Source organism: Dipodomys merriami, unplaced genomic scaffold (genome assembly GCF_024711535.1).
Source record: "Dipodomys merriami isolate MVZ:Mamm:240054 unplaced genomic scaffold, mDipMer1.0.p SCAF_587, whole genome shotgun sequence".
NCBI lineage: Eukaryota > Metazoa > Chordata > Mammalia > Rodentia > Heteromyidae > Dipodomys > Dipodomys merriami.
The window spans coordinates 353,108-369,778 of NW_027206165.1; the positions used below are offsets into that span (position 1 = coordinate 353,108).

The 16,671-nt window shown below is 41.8% G+C and overlaps 1 protein-coding gene across 1 annotated transcript; it reads right to left on the reverse strand.

Annotated features, from left to right (window-relative positions):
- Positions 1-14,399: 14,399 nt before the first annotated feature.
- Positions 14,400-16,351, reverse strand: LOC138813109 (zinc finger protein ZFP2-like). The gene is made up of 2 exons (XM_070001329.1): positions 15,799-16,351; positions 14,400-15,706 (listed from the first exon to the last, which is right to left on the reverse strand). Exons 1-2 carry the CDS (start codon positions 16,349-16,351, stop codon positions 14,400-14,402), a joined length of 1,860 nt encoding a protein of 619 aa, XP_069857430.1.
- Between the last annotated feature and the right edge of the window lie 320 nt (positions 16,352-16,671).

Genomic DNA, 16,671 nt, shown 5'->3' on the forward strand with positions numbered 1-16,671 from the left:
TTTCAGGCTCCTGAGTACCTAGGATGGCATGTGTGAACCATTGGCACCTGGCTTTGACTGCTCCCTCACATCATTCCAACTCCCTTATCTCCTAGCAAGTCTATGGATACTTAAATTGCTTCCTATAGTAGGGCATTTCAGATTTGCTTTTGGGATTTTTCCTGGTCCCATAAGAAGTGGGTAATTTGTGTATCAGGATCTGACTTGACTGACTGTTGGCTGGCCTCAAAGGAAGAGGCTGAATTTTTTTTGTTGGGGGGGGGTCCTGTCATGGGGCCTGAACTCTGGGCCTGGGTGCTGTCCCTCAGCTCTTCAGCTCAAGGGTAGCACTCTACTACATCATCCACAGCACCATTTCCAGCTTTGTTCTTTTTGCTTATGTGGTGCTGAGGAATGGAACCCAGGGCCTCATGCATGCAAGACAAGTGCTCTACCACTGAGCCACCTTTCCAGCCCAAGAGGCTGAATTTTTGAGGTTGAGGCTTTTCCTTTCTCCTCAGTCTCTGGCTGGTCTCTGGCCATTCTGGTGTCTTGAGTACAAAGGGCTCTTTGTCCTAGGGCTAATCAAATGGAGATTAGCAAATGCTCTGGTTAATACCTTGAGGTTAACTTGGCAGCTAAAAGTACATCCTGTAGCAGTTAATTGCCCTTGTCAGTGTTTGAATTGTGTGAGTGAGTTATGTGTCTTCTGTATTTTGCATATGCCAGACCCTCTGCATTTCATACATGTGTCACAGTCAGAAAGACAAAGACTTAAATGAAACTGTTGCTTCCTAACAACCACAATGGAACTGGGAATGGAGGGAGCCTCTGTAGCATGTGCAGTAGAGTGGGGAAAGGAGGTGAGCCACAGATAACCTAGCCCGGATCTCTCTTTGAGACCTCTCCTCTTTCCCAACTTCATATGGGAACTGAAGGAAAGCTGGTAACCAGGGCGGCTAACACTAGCCCAGGGCCTGCAGGCAGGTTTAAACTCTCCTCAGCAGGGATGATTAACAGGTCTGGCCTTATCCTGGAGTAATGGAGCTGGCAGAGGGGAGGTTCAGGAGCCTCTAGAGAAGCTCACCCCCACTTCAGAGTGATGGTTCCTAGGTATGAGCCTAGCTCCAGGGTCTCTCAGTGGGCCCTGGCCTTATGGATTACCAGAGTGCTAGTTAAGAAAGGAATATAATTAGTTAGCTGGGCACCAGTAGCTCATGCCTGTAATCCTAGCTACTCAGGAGGCTGAGAGCTGAGCTCATGATTCAAAAACAGCCTTGGCAGAAAAGTCTGAAACTTTGCTCTCCAATTAACTACCAAAAAGCCACAAAGTGGACCTATGGCTCAAGTGTCAGGAGCACAGAAGCTCAGGGCCAGGATCCAGGCCCTGAGTTTAAGCCCTAGGACCAGTCCCCAGAATAAAACCAAACTGAAACAAAAAGTTACTCTTGTTGACTTTAAGAGTACTGCGCTATGGCTGGCAATTCTAGGTGCTAGTAGGACTCTCATTCCAGAAACCTGTAAGGAAACTAGGGTTCTGTGGGGCTTGAACTTGTCTAAGAGCTAGATTACAATTGGTCTTCCTGGAATTGTGCCCAAGGCTATCTAATTATTGGGCATGTACAGCCTCTTAATTTAACTTTCATTCTCTTGGAAGTGAGCTGCGGCTAAAGTGGTAGAGCATCAGCCTAGAGAGAAAAGGTTATGAGATAGCACACAGACCCAGACTTCAAGCACCAGCACTGGCACAAATAAATGCTCTCTCTTTTCCACCTATTTGAGCCATGGAGAGACTGGTGTTGGAGTGAATGCAGTTGTGCTCTTTTGCTTACTAACTGGTGGGTCTTTCTGTACTTTATAGTGCCAGCTGTGGCTTGAAATCATGCCCTGGGTACTATAAACTGGGCTTTTTTGCTCAGTTCTACCACTTGAGCTACAACTCTAATTCTAAGTTTTTAGGTGGCTCATTGGAGATAAGAGTCTCATGAACTTTCCTGCCCAGACTGGTTTGAACCATGATTTTCAGATCTTGGCCTCTCCTGAATAGCTAGGATAACAGATGTGGGCCACCAGCACCTGGCTTAGCTGGCTAAAATGCAAACCACCTGGAGGTAGCCTGAGAGACTTGGATTTAGTTAGTCAGGTTGGGGCTGGCACTGTGCTCTGTGTCTGTGTGTCTGTACGTACTTGTGCAGTTGCCTAAACACAGGACCTCATATTCTATTTTGTTGTTGTTGATGCTGGGGCTTGAACTCAGGAACTAAGGAAGTATCCATGAGAGTCTTTTTCTCAAGGCTACCACTAAGCCACAGCTCTATTTCCAGCTTTTTCTGAGTAATTTACTGAAGATAGAATTTCATGGAGTTTTGTGCCCAAGCTGGCTTTGAACTGTGATCCCCAGCATCCTGAGTAGCAGCAGCAAGGATTACAGATATGAGCCAACAGCACCCAGCTCATATTTATAAAGAAGGATGAGGTAGTGATTATCTTTTATCGTAAAGCTTGCCTCTGGGCATAAATAGTTTGTGTACTACTTGTTGTTGTTATTGTTGTTGTCAAGTCAGAGGTGGGGATGGAACTCAGGACCTTGTACTTGTCAGGACGGGCTTCTCCAAGAGCTAAATCCCCAGCCCCACCTCATATTTTTTATTGTTTTTTTCCCCTCACAATTGGTGCTCTACCAGATGAGCCCATCTCTATTTCTGTTTTCTGTTTTTGATTTTTTTTCTTGTTAATTGGAGGTAAGAGTGTCAGACTTGCCTGCCCAGGCTGGCTTTGAACTGCAATCCTCTCATCTCAACCTCAGGAATTAGAATGGTGGGTTTCCAGAGCCTGGGAAAAGGCATAGATGGGTGCTGCTAATTAATAGGTAACCAATTTCAGTTTGGAATACTGAGAAAGTTCTAGAAGTTAATATCAGTGAGGTTGCTTGAAATGTGACTGTACTTAAAGCCACTGAAGTGTATACTTCTACTTGGTTTGTATAGCATGTTTTATGCTATACTTATTTTCACAGAAAGAGAGAATAATTAACATTGCAGCCAGAGAGGGGCTGGACAAGAAAGGTTGGCAGGAGGTGTAAAGTTCACTCATTCTGTTTCTCACCACCAAATATCTGTTGTTGGACCATTTGTGCTGGGCCTGTGCCAAGTTGCAACAAAGGCAGTGGGTGGTTGCTTGGAACTGGTCCTCTATTACTTGAACCACACTTACACTTCTGGCTTTTTGCAGGTTAATTGGAGATTAATCTCTCAGATTTAGCTGCCATGGCTGGCTTTGAACTTAATATACTATCTTAAACTCATGAGTGGAACCTGCTCTTTTTTGTGTGTGTGTATCAGTCGTGGGGCTTAAACTCTGGGCTTGGGCGCTATCCTTGTGATCTTCAGCTTAAGGCGAGTGCTCTACCCGCTTGAGCCACAGCACCACATGGAGGTGCACGTGTCCTTGTATATTGGTTCCTGTTGTTCAGGGTAGATGCCTAGAAGTGGTATGACTGGGTCGTAAGGGAGGTCAATCTTTAGCTTTCTAAGGACCCTCCAGACTGCTTTCCAAAGTGGTTGTATGAGTGTACATTCCCACCAGCCGTGTAATAACGTTCCTCGTTCTCCACATCCCCTCCAGCATTTGTCATTGGCTGATTTGTGGATGTGGGAAATTCTGACTGGGGTAAGGTGGTATCTCAGGGTTGTCTTTATTTGCATTTCCTTCACCACCAGGGATGATGAACATTTCCTCATGTGTTTCTTTGCCATTTTTATTTCTTCATTTGAGAAGTCCCTCTTTAGTTCCCTAGCCCACTTAGTAATTGGTTTGTTAGGTTTGGGAGGGATTAGTTTCTTGAGTTCCCTGTATATACAGGATGTTAACCCCTTGTCTGATATATTGCTGGTAAATATTTTTTCCCAATTAGTTGGTTGTCTTTCTAGCTTGGTTGCGATAGCTTTATCTGTGCAGAAGCTTTTTATTTTAAGGTAGTCCCATTTGTCGAGTCTCTCTCCAATTTGTTGTGATCCTGGGACTCTGTTCAGGAAGTTCCTTCCTGTGCCTATTAGTTCAAGTGTCTCTCCTACTCTGTCCTGCAGTAGTTTCAGAGATTCAGGTTTAATGTTAAGGTCTTTAATCCATTTTGAGTTGATGTTGGTGCATGGTGATAGGCTGGGGTCCACTTTTAGTTTTCTGCATGTGGCTGCCCAGTTTTCCCAGCACCAGCGGTTGAAGAGGCTGTGTTTCTTCCATTGTATGTCTTTGGCTCCTTTGTCGAATGTCAGCTGGCTGTAGGCCTGTGGATTTATTTCTGGATATTCTATTCTGTTCCATTGGTCTTCGGGTCTGTTTTTGTGCCAGTACCATGCTGTCTTTGTTATTATAGCTCTGTGGTAGTGTTTGAAGTTCGGCATGGATAGCCCTCCCGTATTGTCTTTGTCCCCTAGAATTGTTTTGGCTATTCTAGGTCTTTTGTTGTTCCATATGAATTTTTGGAATTTGTTTTCTGTATTTCAGTGATGTACGTCATTGGGATTTTAATAGGAATTGCGTTGAATTTGTATATTAGTTTTGGAAGTATTACCATCTTTACTATATTAAGTCGGCCTATCCAGGAGCATGGGAGGTCTTTCCATTTCCTAGTGTCTTCTGCAATTTCTTTCTTTAACTTTTTATAGTTCTCATTAAATAGTTCTTTTACATCTTTGGTTAGGTTAATTCCTAAATATTTTATTTTTCGGGAGGTTATTGTGAATGGGGTTGCTCCCTTTATTTCCCTCTCTTCCTGTACATTATCAGTGTATAGGAAGGCAACTGATTTTTGTGGGTTTATTTTGTATCCTGCTATTTTGCCGAAGTGATTTATGATTTCTAAGAGTTTGGGGATGGAGTTTTTGGGATCGTGGAGGTATAGTATCATGTCGTCTGCAAAAAGGGATAGTTTAACTTCTTCTTTCCCTATGCAGATCCCTTTAATGTCTTTTTCTTGCCTTATTGCCCTGGCTAAGGGTTCTAGGACTATATTGAAGAGGAGTGGAGACAGTGGGCATCCTTGCCTTGTTCCTGATTTTAGGACACTTGGTTGTAGCTTTTCCCCATTAAGTATAATATTGGCTATTGGTCTGTCATAAGTGGCTTTTATTGTTTTTAGAAATGTTCCTTCTATTCCTATTTTCTCCAGAGCTCTTAGCATGAATGAATGTTTAATTTTGTCAAAGGCCTTTTCTGCATCTGTAGCGATAATCATGTGATTCTTGACCTTGGCTCTGTTGATATGTTGGATTACATTTATTGACTTACGTATGTTAAACCATCCCTGTGTCTCTGGGATGAAGCCTACCTGGTCATAGTGAATTATTTTTTTATGTGTTTCTGGATTCTGTTAGCTAGAATCTTGTTAAGGATCTTTGCATCTGTGTTCATCAAGGAGATTGGCCTGTAATTCTCCTTTTTGGTTGGGTCTTTGCCTGGTTTGGGGATGAGTGTGATATTGGCTTCATAGAATGAGTTTGGGATAGCTCCTTCCTTCTCTGTTTCTCTGAAGAGCTTGAGGAGTATGGGTATTAGTTCTTGTTTAAAGGTCTTATAGAATTCTGCTGTGAATCCATCTGGACCTGGGCTTTTTGTTGTTGGAAGACTTTTGATAGCTTCCTGTATCTCATTATAGGATATTGGCTTATTTTATTGGTTAACTTCTTCCTTGCTCAGTTTGGGCAACTTGTATTTCTCTAAAAATGCATCCATTTCTGCCCCATTTTCTTCCTTTAGAGAGTATAGCTTTTGACAGTAGTCTGTTAGAATTGTTTGGATATCTTGGGTACTTGTTGTGATGTTTCCCATGGCATACCTAATCCTATTAATATGGGTTTCCTCTCTTCTTTTTTAAATTAATCTAGCCAATGGGCCATCAATTTTGTTTATTTTTTCAAAGAACCAGCTTTTTGTTTGGTTTATTTTGGTTATGGTTTTCTGATTTTCTAATTGGTTAATCTCTGCTTTTAATTTGTTTATCTGGCTTTGTCTAGTAGCTGTAGGTCCCATTTTTTCTTGTTTTTCTTGCTGTTTTAATTGCAACATGAGATTATTTACTTGGTCTGTCTCCATTCTCTTGATGTGGGCACTGAGGGCAATAAATTTGCCCCTCAGGACTGCTTTTGCTGTGTCCCACAAGTTTCCTTGTGAGGTGTTTTCATTTTCATTGAGTTGTAGGAAATGCTTTATTTCTTCTCTGATCTCTTCTGTTATCCAGGCCTTGTTAAGGAGTGTGCTGTTCAATTTCCATGTATTAGAGAAATTTCTGCGGTATGCTTTGTTATTGAGAGCTAGCTTGATTCCACTGTGGCCAGATAGGATACAGGGGATTATGTCGATCCCTTTGTATTTGCTTAAGTTCCTTGCATGAACTATGATATGGTCTATTTTGGAGAAAGTTCCGTGAGCTGCTGAGAAGGATGTGTACTGTGTTGTTTTAGGGTGAAATACTCGGTAGATGTCAGTTAATTCCGCTTGGAGTATGGCCTCTCTTAATTCGGTAGCTTCTTTGCCAATCCTCTGGTTGGTAGACCTGTCCTTTGGTGAGAGTGGTGTGTTAAAGTCTCCTAGTATTATCGTATTGGGATCTATTTTATTCTGTAAGTTTGAGAGCTTTTGTTTGACATATCTGGGTGCACCAATATTTGGGGCATATAAGTTGATGATGGTTATATCCTCCTCTTGGATTGTTCCCTTTATTAATATGTAGTGTCCGTCCTTGTCTTTCTGTACTGATTTTAATGAAAAGTTTATTTTGTCAGATATCAGGATAGCTACACCTGCTTTCTTACTGGGGGCATTTGATTGGTAGATCCTTTTCCACCCCTTCACTCTGAGTTTGTTTGTATGTTTGGCTGAGAGGTGGGTCTCCTGAAGGCAACAGATGGATGGGTCTTGTTTTCTGATCCAGTCCTCAGTTCGTTTTCTTTTAATTGGCGAATTCAGCCCATTTATATTAAGAGAAAGTATAGAGAGATGCATTGTTGTCCCTGCCATTCCGTTTTCCTAGGTTTTTCTTCTTTGCTTTCCTCCTGTGCTTGCTCAGTTAGACTTTGAGTAATGCCTGTTTGGGGCAGGCCCCAGTTCCTGGTTGCTTTCTTCAGGTTGTGTCCCCCCTCTTAGAATTCTTTGTAATGCTGGCTTAATGTTTATGTATTCATTTAGTTTTTCTTTGCTATTAAAAGTTTTCAGTTCTCCATCAAATGTGAATGCTAGCTTTGCCGGGTAGATCAGTCTGGGTTGGCAGTTATTGGCTCTCAGGGCTCGTATGGTGCTTTCCCAGGCTTTTCTTGCATTCATTGTTTGTGTGGAGAGATCTGCAGTGATTCTTATTTTTTTCCCATTGTAGTATAGCTCCTTCTTCATTTTTGCTGCATACAGGATTGTTTCCTTATTATTCAGATGTATCATTTTTACTATAATGTGTCTAGAAGTGTTTCTCCTGGGGTCTTGCTTGTTGGGTGTTCGATAAGCTTTTGTGATGTAGTTAAGATGGTCGTTTTTGAGGTGGGAAGAATTTTCATTGATTATCTTGTTAAATAGGTGTTGCATTCCCTTGCTCTGGAATTCCTCACCTTCGTCCACTCCGATTATGCGAAGGTTAAATTTTTTAGCAATATCTGCTTGCTCTTGAATATCCCTTTGGTTTAATTTTTCCATATCTGTCACTTTTTGGTCCAGTTGGTGTATTCTGTCTTCTGTATCTGACACTCTACCTTCCATTTCATTCACTCTGTTGACAGTGGCTTCTATTGTGGTTTGCATGGAGGAAATAGATCCCTTTATGGATTCAATGTTGGTTCTCAGAGTACTGATCTCACCTCACAATGAGGTATGCATTACCTCTAATTTGGCATTTATCTCACTTCTTACTGAGGTTTGTGCAGCTTCTATTTTTGCATGCATCTCTTGTTTGATACCCTGTATCTCTTTGGATAGTTCATCCTTGTGCCCTTTCAATTTCTGATCAATTTCTCGCTTTATTTCTTGAGTCATTGCCTCCAGCAACCCTTGGATGTAGCTTTTGTCTTCCATTCCTGCTTTGCTCCCACTGGGGCTCTCCCCTGTGTGGCTGCTGGCTTTTGAGGTGAGCTTGCTGTCCTGGGTGGTGGCAAACCTTGTGATTTTTCTCTGTGATTTTCACATGGAGGTTCAGGAGAGTGCTCTTCAATTTTGTTTTGGTGTGTCTGTCTTTGCTTGGTTGCTGATTCTGTATTGGTAGAGAGAGTCTGTGCCTGATCTGGGTTCTGTTGGGAGCCTATTTCCAGCTGCTATTCTGACTTACTTAGGATTCTCAGCTCTCTGCTGTAGATTGCTGGCAGTTCCCGCCTTTGGAAGGGTTGAGCAGCCTAGACTGCTTGTGTTTGCTCCTACGGGTGCTCTTGTGAAGAACAGATGCTCTGGATGCACTCTCCCAAATGCTGGAGTCTGCTATGGGCTCCTGATGTGTTTTTGTTTATTTGTTTTGGGCTGGTTGTGGGCTTGAACTCTAGGTTTGGGTGCTGTCCCTCAGCTCTTCAGCTCAAGGCTGGCACCCTACCATTTGAGCCACAGCACCACTTCTGACCCTTTTTGCTTTTGTGATGCTGAGGAATCAGATCCAGGGCCTCATATATCCAAGACTATCACTCTATTGCTGAGCCGCCTTAGCAGTCTGAGCTCCTGCTTACTATCAGGTGCTGGCAGCCTGTGTTGCCCAATTCCCAGTCTAGAGTATATGGGTGGAGTTTTGGTGGGGTTTGGGCTTCTCTTGTCCTGGGCCTCCAGGTCTTTTGTTGTCACAGGCGTGCTTCCCGGGGAGTGTTGTTTCCTGATTTTCTCCCCTCTGTTGAGGCATATGCTCAGCTTTTTACTTCAGGTGGAAGGAGTTGGTCGTGTTGTTCAGGCGCCGGATCCCCCTCCTGGTTCCGGCCCCAGCCTGGAGCACGCTCGTTAGGCCTGTGCTGATGTGTATATCACCTAGGTTATGCAGCCTGGAGCACGCTCATTAGGCCTGTGCTGATGTGTATCCCACCTAGGTTATACAGCCTGGGGGACACAGTTCAAATTTCTTCTACTGTTGGTAGTCTTGACCCAGAGGCGCTGTCCTGGCTTCGCCATTTAAGCTTCCTTCCAGGGGCGCTTTTGCTCTAGCCTGGCCAGCTGAGTGTGCTCCACGGGCTGGTGGAGCTCTCAAACAGTTCCCAGTTTTAGTGGGTCCTGTGGTCCGGGTGTTGGGGTAGGGAATCTAGGTCAGGGTCTGGGGATTCCCTCCAGCTCTGGTCTCCCTTGAGGGATACACTTCCCCTGTGGGGTACTCACCCTGGAGCTGGTTGTTTATGTGTGGTGTAGGTCGTCAGTTGTTGTTGCAATCCGAGTTCAGTTGGGGTGGTTGCGGGTTGGGTTGGGCAGTGGTGGCTCTGTGTGATTCTTTCCTGTCTCTGCCTCTGTCGAAGCTGTCGGGTCAAAAGTGTCCACGCTCAGGCAGCTTCTTCGCCGTGCCTCTGGGGCCCGGGTGGCCCCGCTGGGTCGTTGCGATCGTGATCTTGGCGGGAGGTCTGCTGACAGGTCCCTTTGTCGCGCTGCTGGTGCCAAGCGGCTTTGGCTGGATGGAGCCTCTCTGCTCTGGTGGAGAGGGAGGGGTGGGGGTAGGATCCTCGTGGAGACTCCCGGCTGGTAGGTTTCTCTGTTCCTGGCAACCCGCTGTTCTGCAAACCGGTACCTGGTGATCTTCAAGCGGCCCCCTGTGTCTCTGGGGCTCTGGCAGCCCCGCTGGGCCGGCTGGCTGGCGGCTTGTCGCACTGCTGTGCGGCCAGTAAAGGTTGGGGGAGGGGTCTTCGCTTTTCTCTGTTCTGAAATTCTTCTTTTCCTCTCTTTCTTTTTTTTGTTATTTTCCGCCTCGGGTTTTTCTCTGAGTGTTCATCTTTTTGTTGTTGTCGGTCTCTTGGGGAGATTAAGTGTTGGAACTCGAACTCTCTTTTTGGTTGGAGAGAGCTGTGGCGTTTCCCTACTGCCCCGTCGCCATCTTGGTTGTCCCCCCCCATAGCTTCTTAATAATTGACTAACAATTGCTTGTCAGAATTTTGTAGTAAAACCCAGTACATATTTTAAACTACAACTGATTGTCATTGCCCCTTGCCTCTGGGCAGCCTGTTTAAAGTCATATAACATTTAACTTTTAACAAATGTCAGACCCTTTCTTGGGCTATAGCAGTATATATTGTTTAACATTTTGGTTTGTAAATGCATTTTTCTGGTTGACTGAGGAGCCTGATCTGTAGTGGTTCCAAAAATGCCTGCCCCTGTAGGCCTTTAGACAAATCTTACTAGGGACCTAATCTCAGGTCACAACCACTTTTCCTTAACGGATAAATTAATGTGGCTGGGCCAGCTCAAAAGTCATTGCCATTTAAGAATTTGAGCAGATACAGAGCGTTTGGGATTTCAATTATCTCTCACATTTTACAACTTTAGCTTTTATAACCCAGTACCATGGATGACTGGCAAGTCCCTGCCAAGTCAGACAGACATGGGTATTAGGCATGCCTACAAATTATCTTCCCATGACTTCCAGACTCTGATCAAGCTTTGAATGGCCAAGCAGAAGTGACTCCAGGATCTGATACCATTTCTGCCATACAAAGACCAGTGGCTTACTGCCTCTGCATGTTCCAACATTCCCGGGGTTCCAGGAATGCCTTTCTCCATGGTGGGATAAGTACTTGTTTAGTAGTTTCCTTCATTGCTTGTTGGACTTGGACTCAGGGTTTGAGTATTGTCCCTCAACTCTCCAGATCAAGACTAGCCCTCTGCCACTTGGAACTCCAAACCAACTCTGCTTTTCAGCACTCTGCTGGCACATTAGAGATGACAATCTCACAGGCACCTTTGTCTGCCCAGCCTGTCTTCACACCACTTTTCAGCTTAATGAGTCTTTACTTATGGCCACATTTACTCCAAGTAAAAGCAACAACGATGGGCACAGGAAGGAGATTTAAAAGCATGGTCTTACCTCGAACTTATTCAGGGCCAACATTACATCTGACAAACTTGTCCTCTCTCCTTTATTGTGGGCGTTTAGGAAACTGTTATAAAAAAACCTTTCATGGCAAAGTAGGTTAAACAATCATTTTGGTAATCCTAATTTTTATTTTCCACATTGAAATCAATCTTTAGGACAATTTGTCCTTTTAAACTTTCTTTTTTCTGGGAGGCCTGCCACTCCCCACAACGTGACAAATTTCTGACAATGGGGAGGCCATTTTTAAATCTTTTTGAAAAGTCATTTTACTTTGCATTTAAATTCTTCATTGAAACACTGGGCAAAACCCTTTACCTCTTGGCTGAAGGTTTAAACTGGCTATTTTTTCCTCCAGTATGAGTTACATTTAGCAAATTAGCAGTTTATTTTAATGCAGTAGCTCTCTACCAAGAATCTAGACTTAGTATCTCTTGCCCTTGAGAGAAAAGTCAACTTAGAGTTTTTGCTCATACACCCCTCATGGTCTAACATGGTGGTGATTAACATTACAGAAACAAATATCTTTTTTTTTTTTCGATCCAGAAACAAATATCTTAACTGGCTTGTTTTTTATTCTCTTTTTACTGCAAATTCACAGGCTTTTCATCATGTGTGATTCAGCAAGGCTGGAGTCTAGGCAAGGATGTGGCATCTCCCAGTGTATATGGACTGTCGCATCTCTTGCTGGTTACCTGCAAAATTCTATATGCACTGGTTAAAGACCACTGGTGAAAGACCACACTGGCTTTTGCAGGCTGGTGTCACTGGTTTAGGCAGCTGCTTTGTTCTATTACGTGGGTATTTCCCATGCATAGGAGCAAACTGCATCTTGACGCACTGTGGTCCCTTGATTATAAAGGGAGTTGATCAGTGCACAGGGGAGGAAACAGAGAATTAAAACCTCAGCCTTAGTTTACCAGTCATGGTCAGAGGTACAATATTTAATCTTAACATAGATAGACATAAGAAATAACATAAATCACAGCCAACTTAATTACCAATTTCATTGACTTTGGAAAGGAAACCATCTTTTCTAACTCCTTTCCCATGGCCTTTTAAAACTGCCTGTTTTTTTTTTATTTGCCTTATAGTCAGGTCACAAAGCAATTCAGATTAAAAGACAGCTTCCACTGACAAAGATTTTTAGCAAGCAGAATACTTGGTAACTTTGGAACCATTACTATTTACATATTTTACATATAGACAGAGATGATTGTGCACAGATTATAGAGCACACTTAAATGCTAAAATTGACCATTTAAAGTTTTTGGAATTTTAGCAGTAATACTTTGCCTAATCATGGTAGAACCACATAGTCAGTGCAAAACAAAAACCTGCCAACAAGAAGAAACTTTTTAGTAAACAGGAGTCAAGACATGAACAGATATATAGCATGATGTAATGACCCCAATCCTGGTCAGGTAAGGGGGGGGGGAAGTTTATAGGACCCCAAAAAACATCCAAGGAAATTTATTGTGAAAGCCACCTTCAGGCCCTCCCCCTCTTCACTGGGCTTCCCTCAGAGCACCTGGACCAATTCCTTCCACCCAGGCACCCCTGTCATGTGACACAAGGCAGCCCACAAGAATCATCTTCACCTGTATTTTACCCTGCCAAATATCTAGCACAGTCCTACCTCTTTCTGCTTATCTCTATAATCCCATGGATATCTGTAAGTATTCTAGCTAGCTTTTGTCCATCATTTTTTCCATGGGTCTAGTTTTTTTAAATTGCTACAGAATTAAATTTAGCAAAACCATAACTTATAATTAGTTGTAGAACCAGAAATTTGTAACTTGAAAAAGCAATATTCTCCTCTTGAGAAATTCACTTTCACCCTCCATAACAGTGAGAAAACACAGACTCTCCACAATATCCACACTAGTGTTTTATTACTCAGAAGAACAATAGCATGGTGTAAAAGTAAAAAATTTACAACAGACTCATCAGTAGTAAATAGAAAACAGCATGTAGTAAAATCATTTTGGCATTACTCATCCAAACCCAAATGCTTAAGAATCATGTCTTCATTTTTCCACCAAAGAAACTAGAAATGGAACTGTGATTCTAGTGCTAGAATTTAGCCTTGAGAAAAAGTAGTTAAGGAAAGTGGCTAGGCTTTGAGTTCAATCTACAAGACTAGTACCCACACACAAAGAAAATGTATTCTTTCAGGTTTTCTGAATGTTTCATGAACTTGGGGATGAAAGATGATGAGACAGATTTTATTCTTGTGCACATTTTGTAATAAACAAGGAGTATTATCTTCTACCAGACCTTCCATTAAAAAAATGAATTGGAATAGTAATAGTGTTATAATGCATACATAGACCACACATATAGTGGAAGACTTTTGGGGAGCAGTGGAGAAATTGATGCTCTCATGTCCTTGGAATAACTCATGATAGTCCTTCCCCATCTATCACTACCAAACCACTATGGATGATTTGAGTTCAATCTCAAAGGTCCAGAGCTCCTATTTCTGAAAAGTGTTTATTAAATTTCTTGACCATCCATTCCTCAATATAAAAGACACAAGTCAACAATTTCACTATCTTAATTCTTTGTCAAGCCTGGAAATCCAACCCCTGAATAACATGAAGGGAAATCATCCCTACTCTACACAATGAGAGGATGAGAAATGTTGGTTCAGTGAGTGGTTTTCCCTTACACCTAGCTTAATTCTGCTATGGAGGATTTCTCTATAATTTAGAGAGGTTTCTGCCAAAGGTTTCCCTATGTTGGGTTTCATTTTTTGTGTGAGTGCTCTAATGCTGGCTGAAGGTTCATTTCTGCTTGAAAGATGTCCTCTAATGTTCACTCGACATTCTGTCTTGTCTCTAGGTCTCTGAAATATGTAGAGAAACCTGTGAAACTTCTGGCTAAATATTTGTCTACATTTATTATACTCACATTTTCTCTCCTTATTATGTTCTTGGATGTACTGAGGACTGACTTCTATTAAAAATTGCATATTTGTTAGACCTGTTAATTTTCTTTGCTCCTATGTGATTCAGTTCTCTGCTGAACACTGTGCTATGCTGTCGAAGTGGTATTTTATTCATTGGTATTATTCATACCTTGTCTTTCTTGTCTGTGCTCTATAAACACTCATCCATGCATGATTACTAAGTGAAGGACTTTTTTGATAAATGTTTCATTCATAATGTTTTTCTCCTGTGTGTTTTCTGATGAAAATTTAACTATGACTTCTCAAAAACTTTACACATTTTTTTCTTTCTTATTATTTTTCTCCTGTGTGCATTCAATTTGGAACCATGAGGCATACCTTCTGGCTAAAAGGCTCCATATTTGCTACATTCACAAGGCTTCTATCCGGTTTTGGTTCTATCATGCAAACTTATTTTTCATCCAGGTGAGACTTTTCGTAGTTATCACATTCCTAAGATTTCTCATGTGTGTGGATTCTCTTATGCTTCCTGAGGGATGAACTCCAGATGAAGGACTTTCCACATTTGTTACATTCATAAGGTTTTTCTCCTGTATGTGTTCTCTGATGAACAGTAAGGTGTGACTTACAGGGGAAAGACTTTTCACACACATTACATTCATAAGGTTTCTCCCCTGTATGTTTTCTCTGATGGACAGTAAGGTATGATTTAAATCTGAAATACTTTCCACATTTGTTACATTCATAAGGTTTCTCTCCCATGTGTGTTCTCTGATGAACAGTAAGGTCTGACTTATGGGTGAAAGACTTTTCACACACATTACATTCATAAGGTTTCTCTCCTATGTGTGTTCTCTGATGAACACTAAGGTTTGACTTATGGGTGAAAGACTTTTCACACACATTACATTCATAAGGTTTCTCTCCTGTGTGTGTTCTCTGATGGACAGTAAGGTGTGATTTTAATCTGAAATACTTTCCACATTTGTTACATTCATAAGGTTTCTCTCCTGTGTGTGTTCTCTGATGAACAGTAAGGTCAGACTTACCGGTGAAAGACTTTTCACATACATTACATTCATAAGGTTTCTCTCCTGTGTGTGTTCTCTGATGGACAATAAGGTGAAACTTCTGTCTGAAATACTTTCCACATTTGTTACATTCATAAGGTTTCTCTCCTGTGTGTGTTCTCTGATGAACAGTAAGGTGTGACTTACGGGTGAAAGACTTTTCACACACATTACATTCATAAGGTTTCTCTCCTGTATGAGTTCTCTGATGAACAGTAAGGTCAGACTTACCGGTGAAGGACTTTTCACACACCTTACATTCATAAGGTTTCTCTCCTGTGTGTGTTCTCTGATGGACAATAAGGTGAAACTTCTGTCTGAAATACTTTCCACATTTGTTACATTCATAAGGTTTCTCTTCCGTGTGTGTTCTCTGATGAACAGTAAGGTCTGACTTCTGGGTGAAAGACTTTTCACACACATTACATTCATAAGGTTTCTCTCCTGTATGAGTTCTCTGAGGAACAGTAAGGTCTGACTTCTGTCTGAAATACTTTCCACATTTGTCCCATTCATAAGATTTCTCTCCTGTGTGTATTCTCTGATGCAAAGTGATGTATGACTTCATTCTAAATGATTTTCCACATTTGTTGCATTCCTCAATCTTTTGTTCTTTTTCAGTTCTCTGATGCCTTCTGAGACCTGACTTTTGGGTGGAAAATTTCCTACATTCTTCGTATTCATAGGGTTTCTCTTCTGGTGTTGTTTTAGGTTGATCAGAACTTAGTTCTGAATTCTTAGAGATAGATTTTGTACATTGCTTACACTCATCAGGATTCTCTGGATATTTCCTCTCAGGTTTTTTAGGTGTAAATCCTTACTGAATGATTTCTCACATTCACTACTTGTATAAGGATTCTCTCCTGTGTCTCTATTCTGATGCATAGTGACTGGAAACCTCCCTCCCTGACAAAGTTCTTGGGCAAGAAGAGCAGACTTATCATTTTCTTCTCTATATTCGTTATGGTTAGAGGCGGGATCTCTGATGCAAACCCAATTATGTGGAAAGAATATCATCTCTGAATATAATACCTTCTCTCCTCCATATTCAAAATATGGACCATCATCATTTTGACTAAAAGCCTCTGAGTATCGAAGCGATTGTTTAACTACAGGAGAAACACCAGGCATATATGCAGCCGGCATCTTACCAGGCTCACTGTAGTGGAGCCTGTTCTGACACTGAATGAACTCGTCCGTCGTCATCCTTAAGGAGTTCTCATCATTCCTATTCAGATCTGGCTTCTGTTTTGAGGTCAAGTTAGAAGTTGTCACTAATCTCACTCTTTGCTCTATTGTGTTAATGTTTGTGACAGCTATGTCACGCAGACATTCATCTGGACCTTCCTGGTAAGTCTTAATCACATGCTCCATTTTTTGAATATCTAAAATGAGTCATATAAAGAAGAAAAAAAACATAAATAAGATCCAAATACTCCTTAAAATAAAGGTAAAGACATTTTCCCAATCTTAACTGTTACAAATTTTGAATTATTAATATAGGAAATGATTTATGAGAAATAAATTTCTTTTACCACAATGTATTGATTTAGAAAGTAATACTCTTCCTTACACCGTTTTTTTGTCATGGGGCATGAACTCCAGGCCTGGTGTTGTCCTTCAGCTCTTCAGCTCAATGCTAGCTCTGTATCATTTGAGCCACAGCACGACTCCCAGTTTTATCTGCTTATATG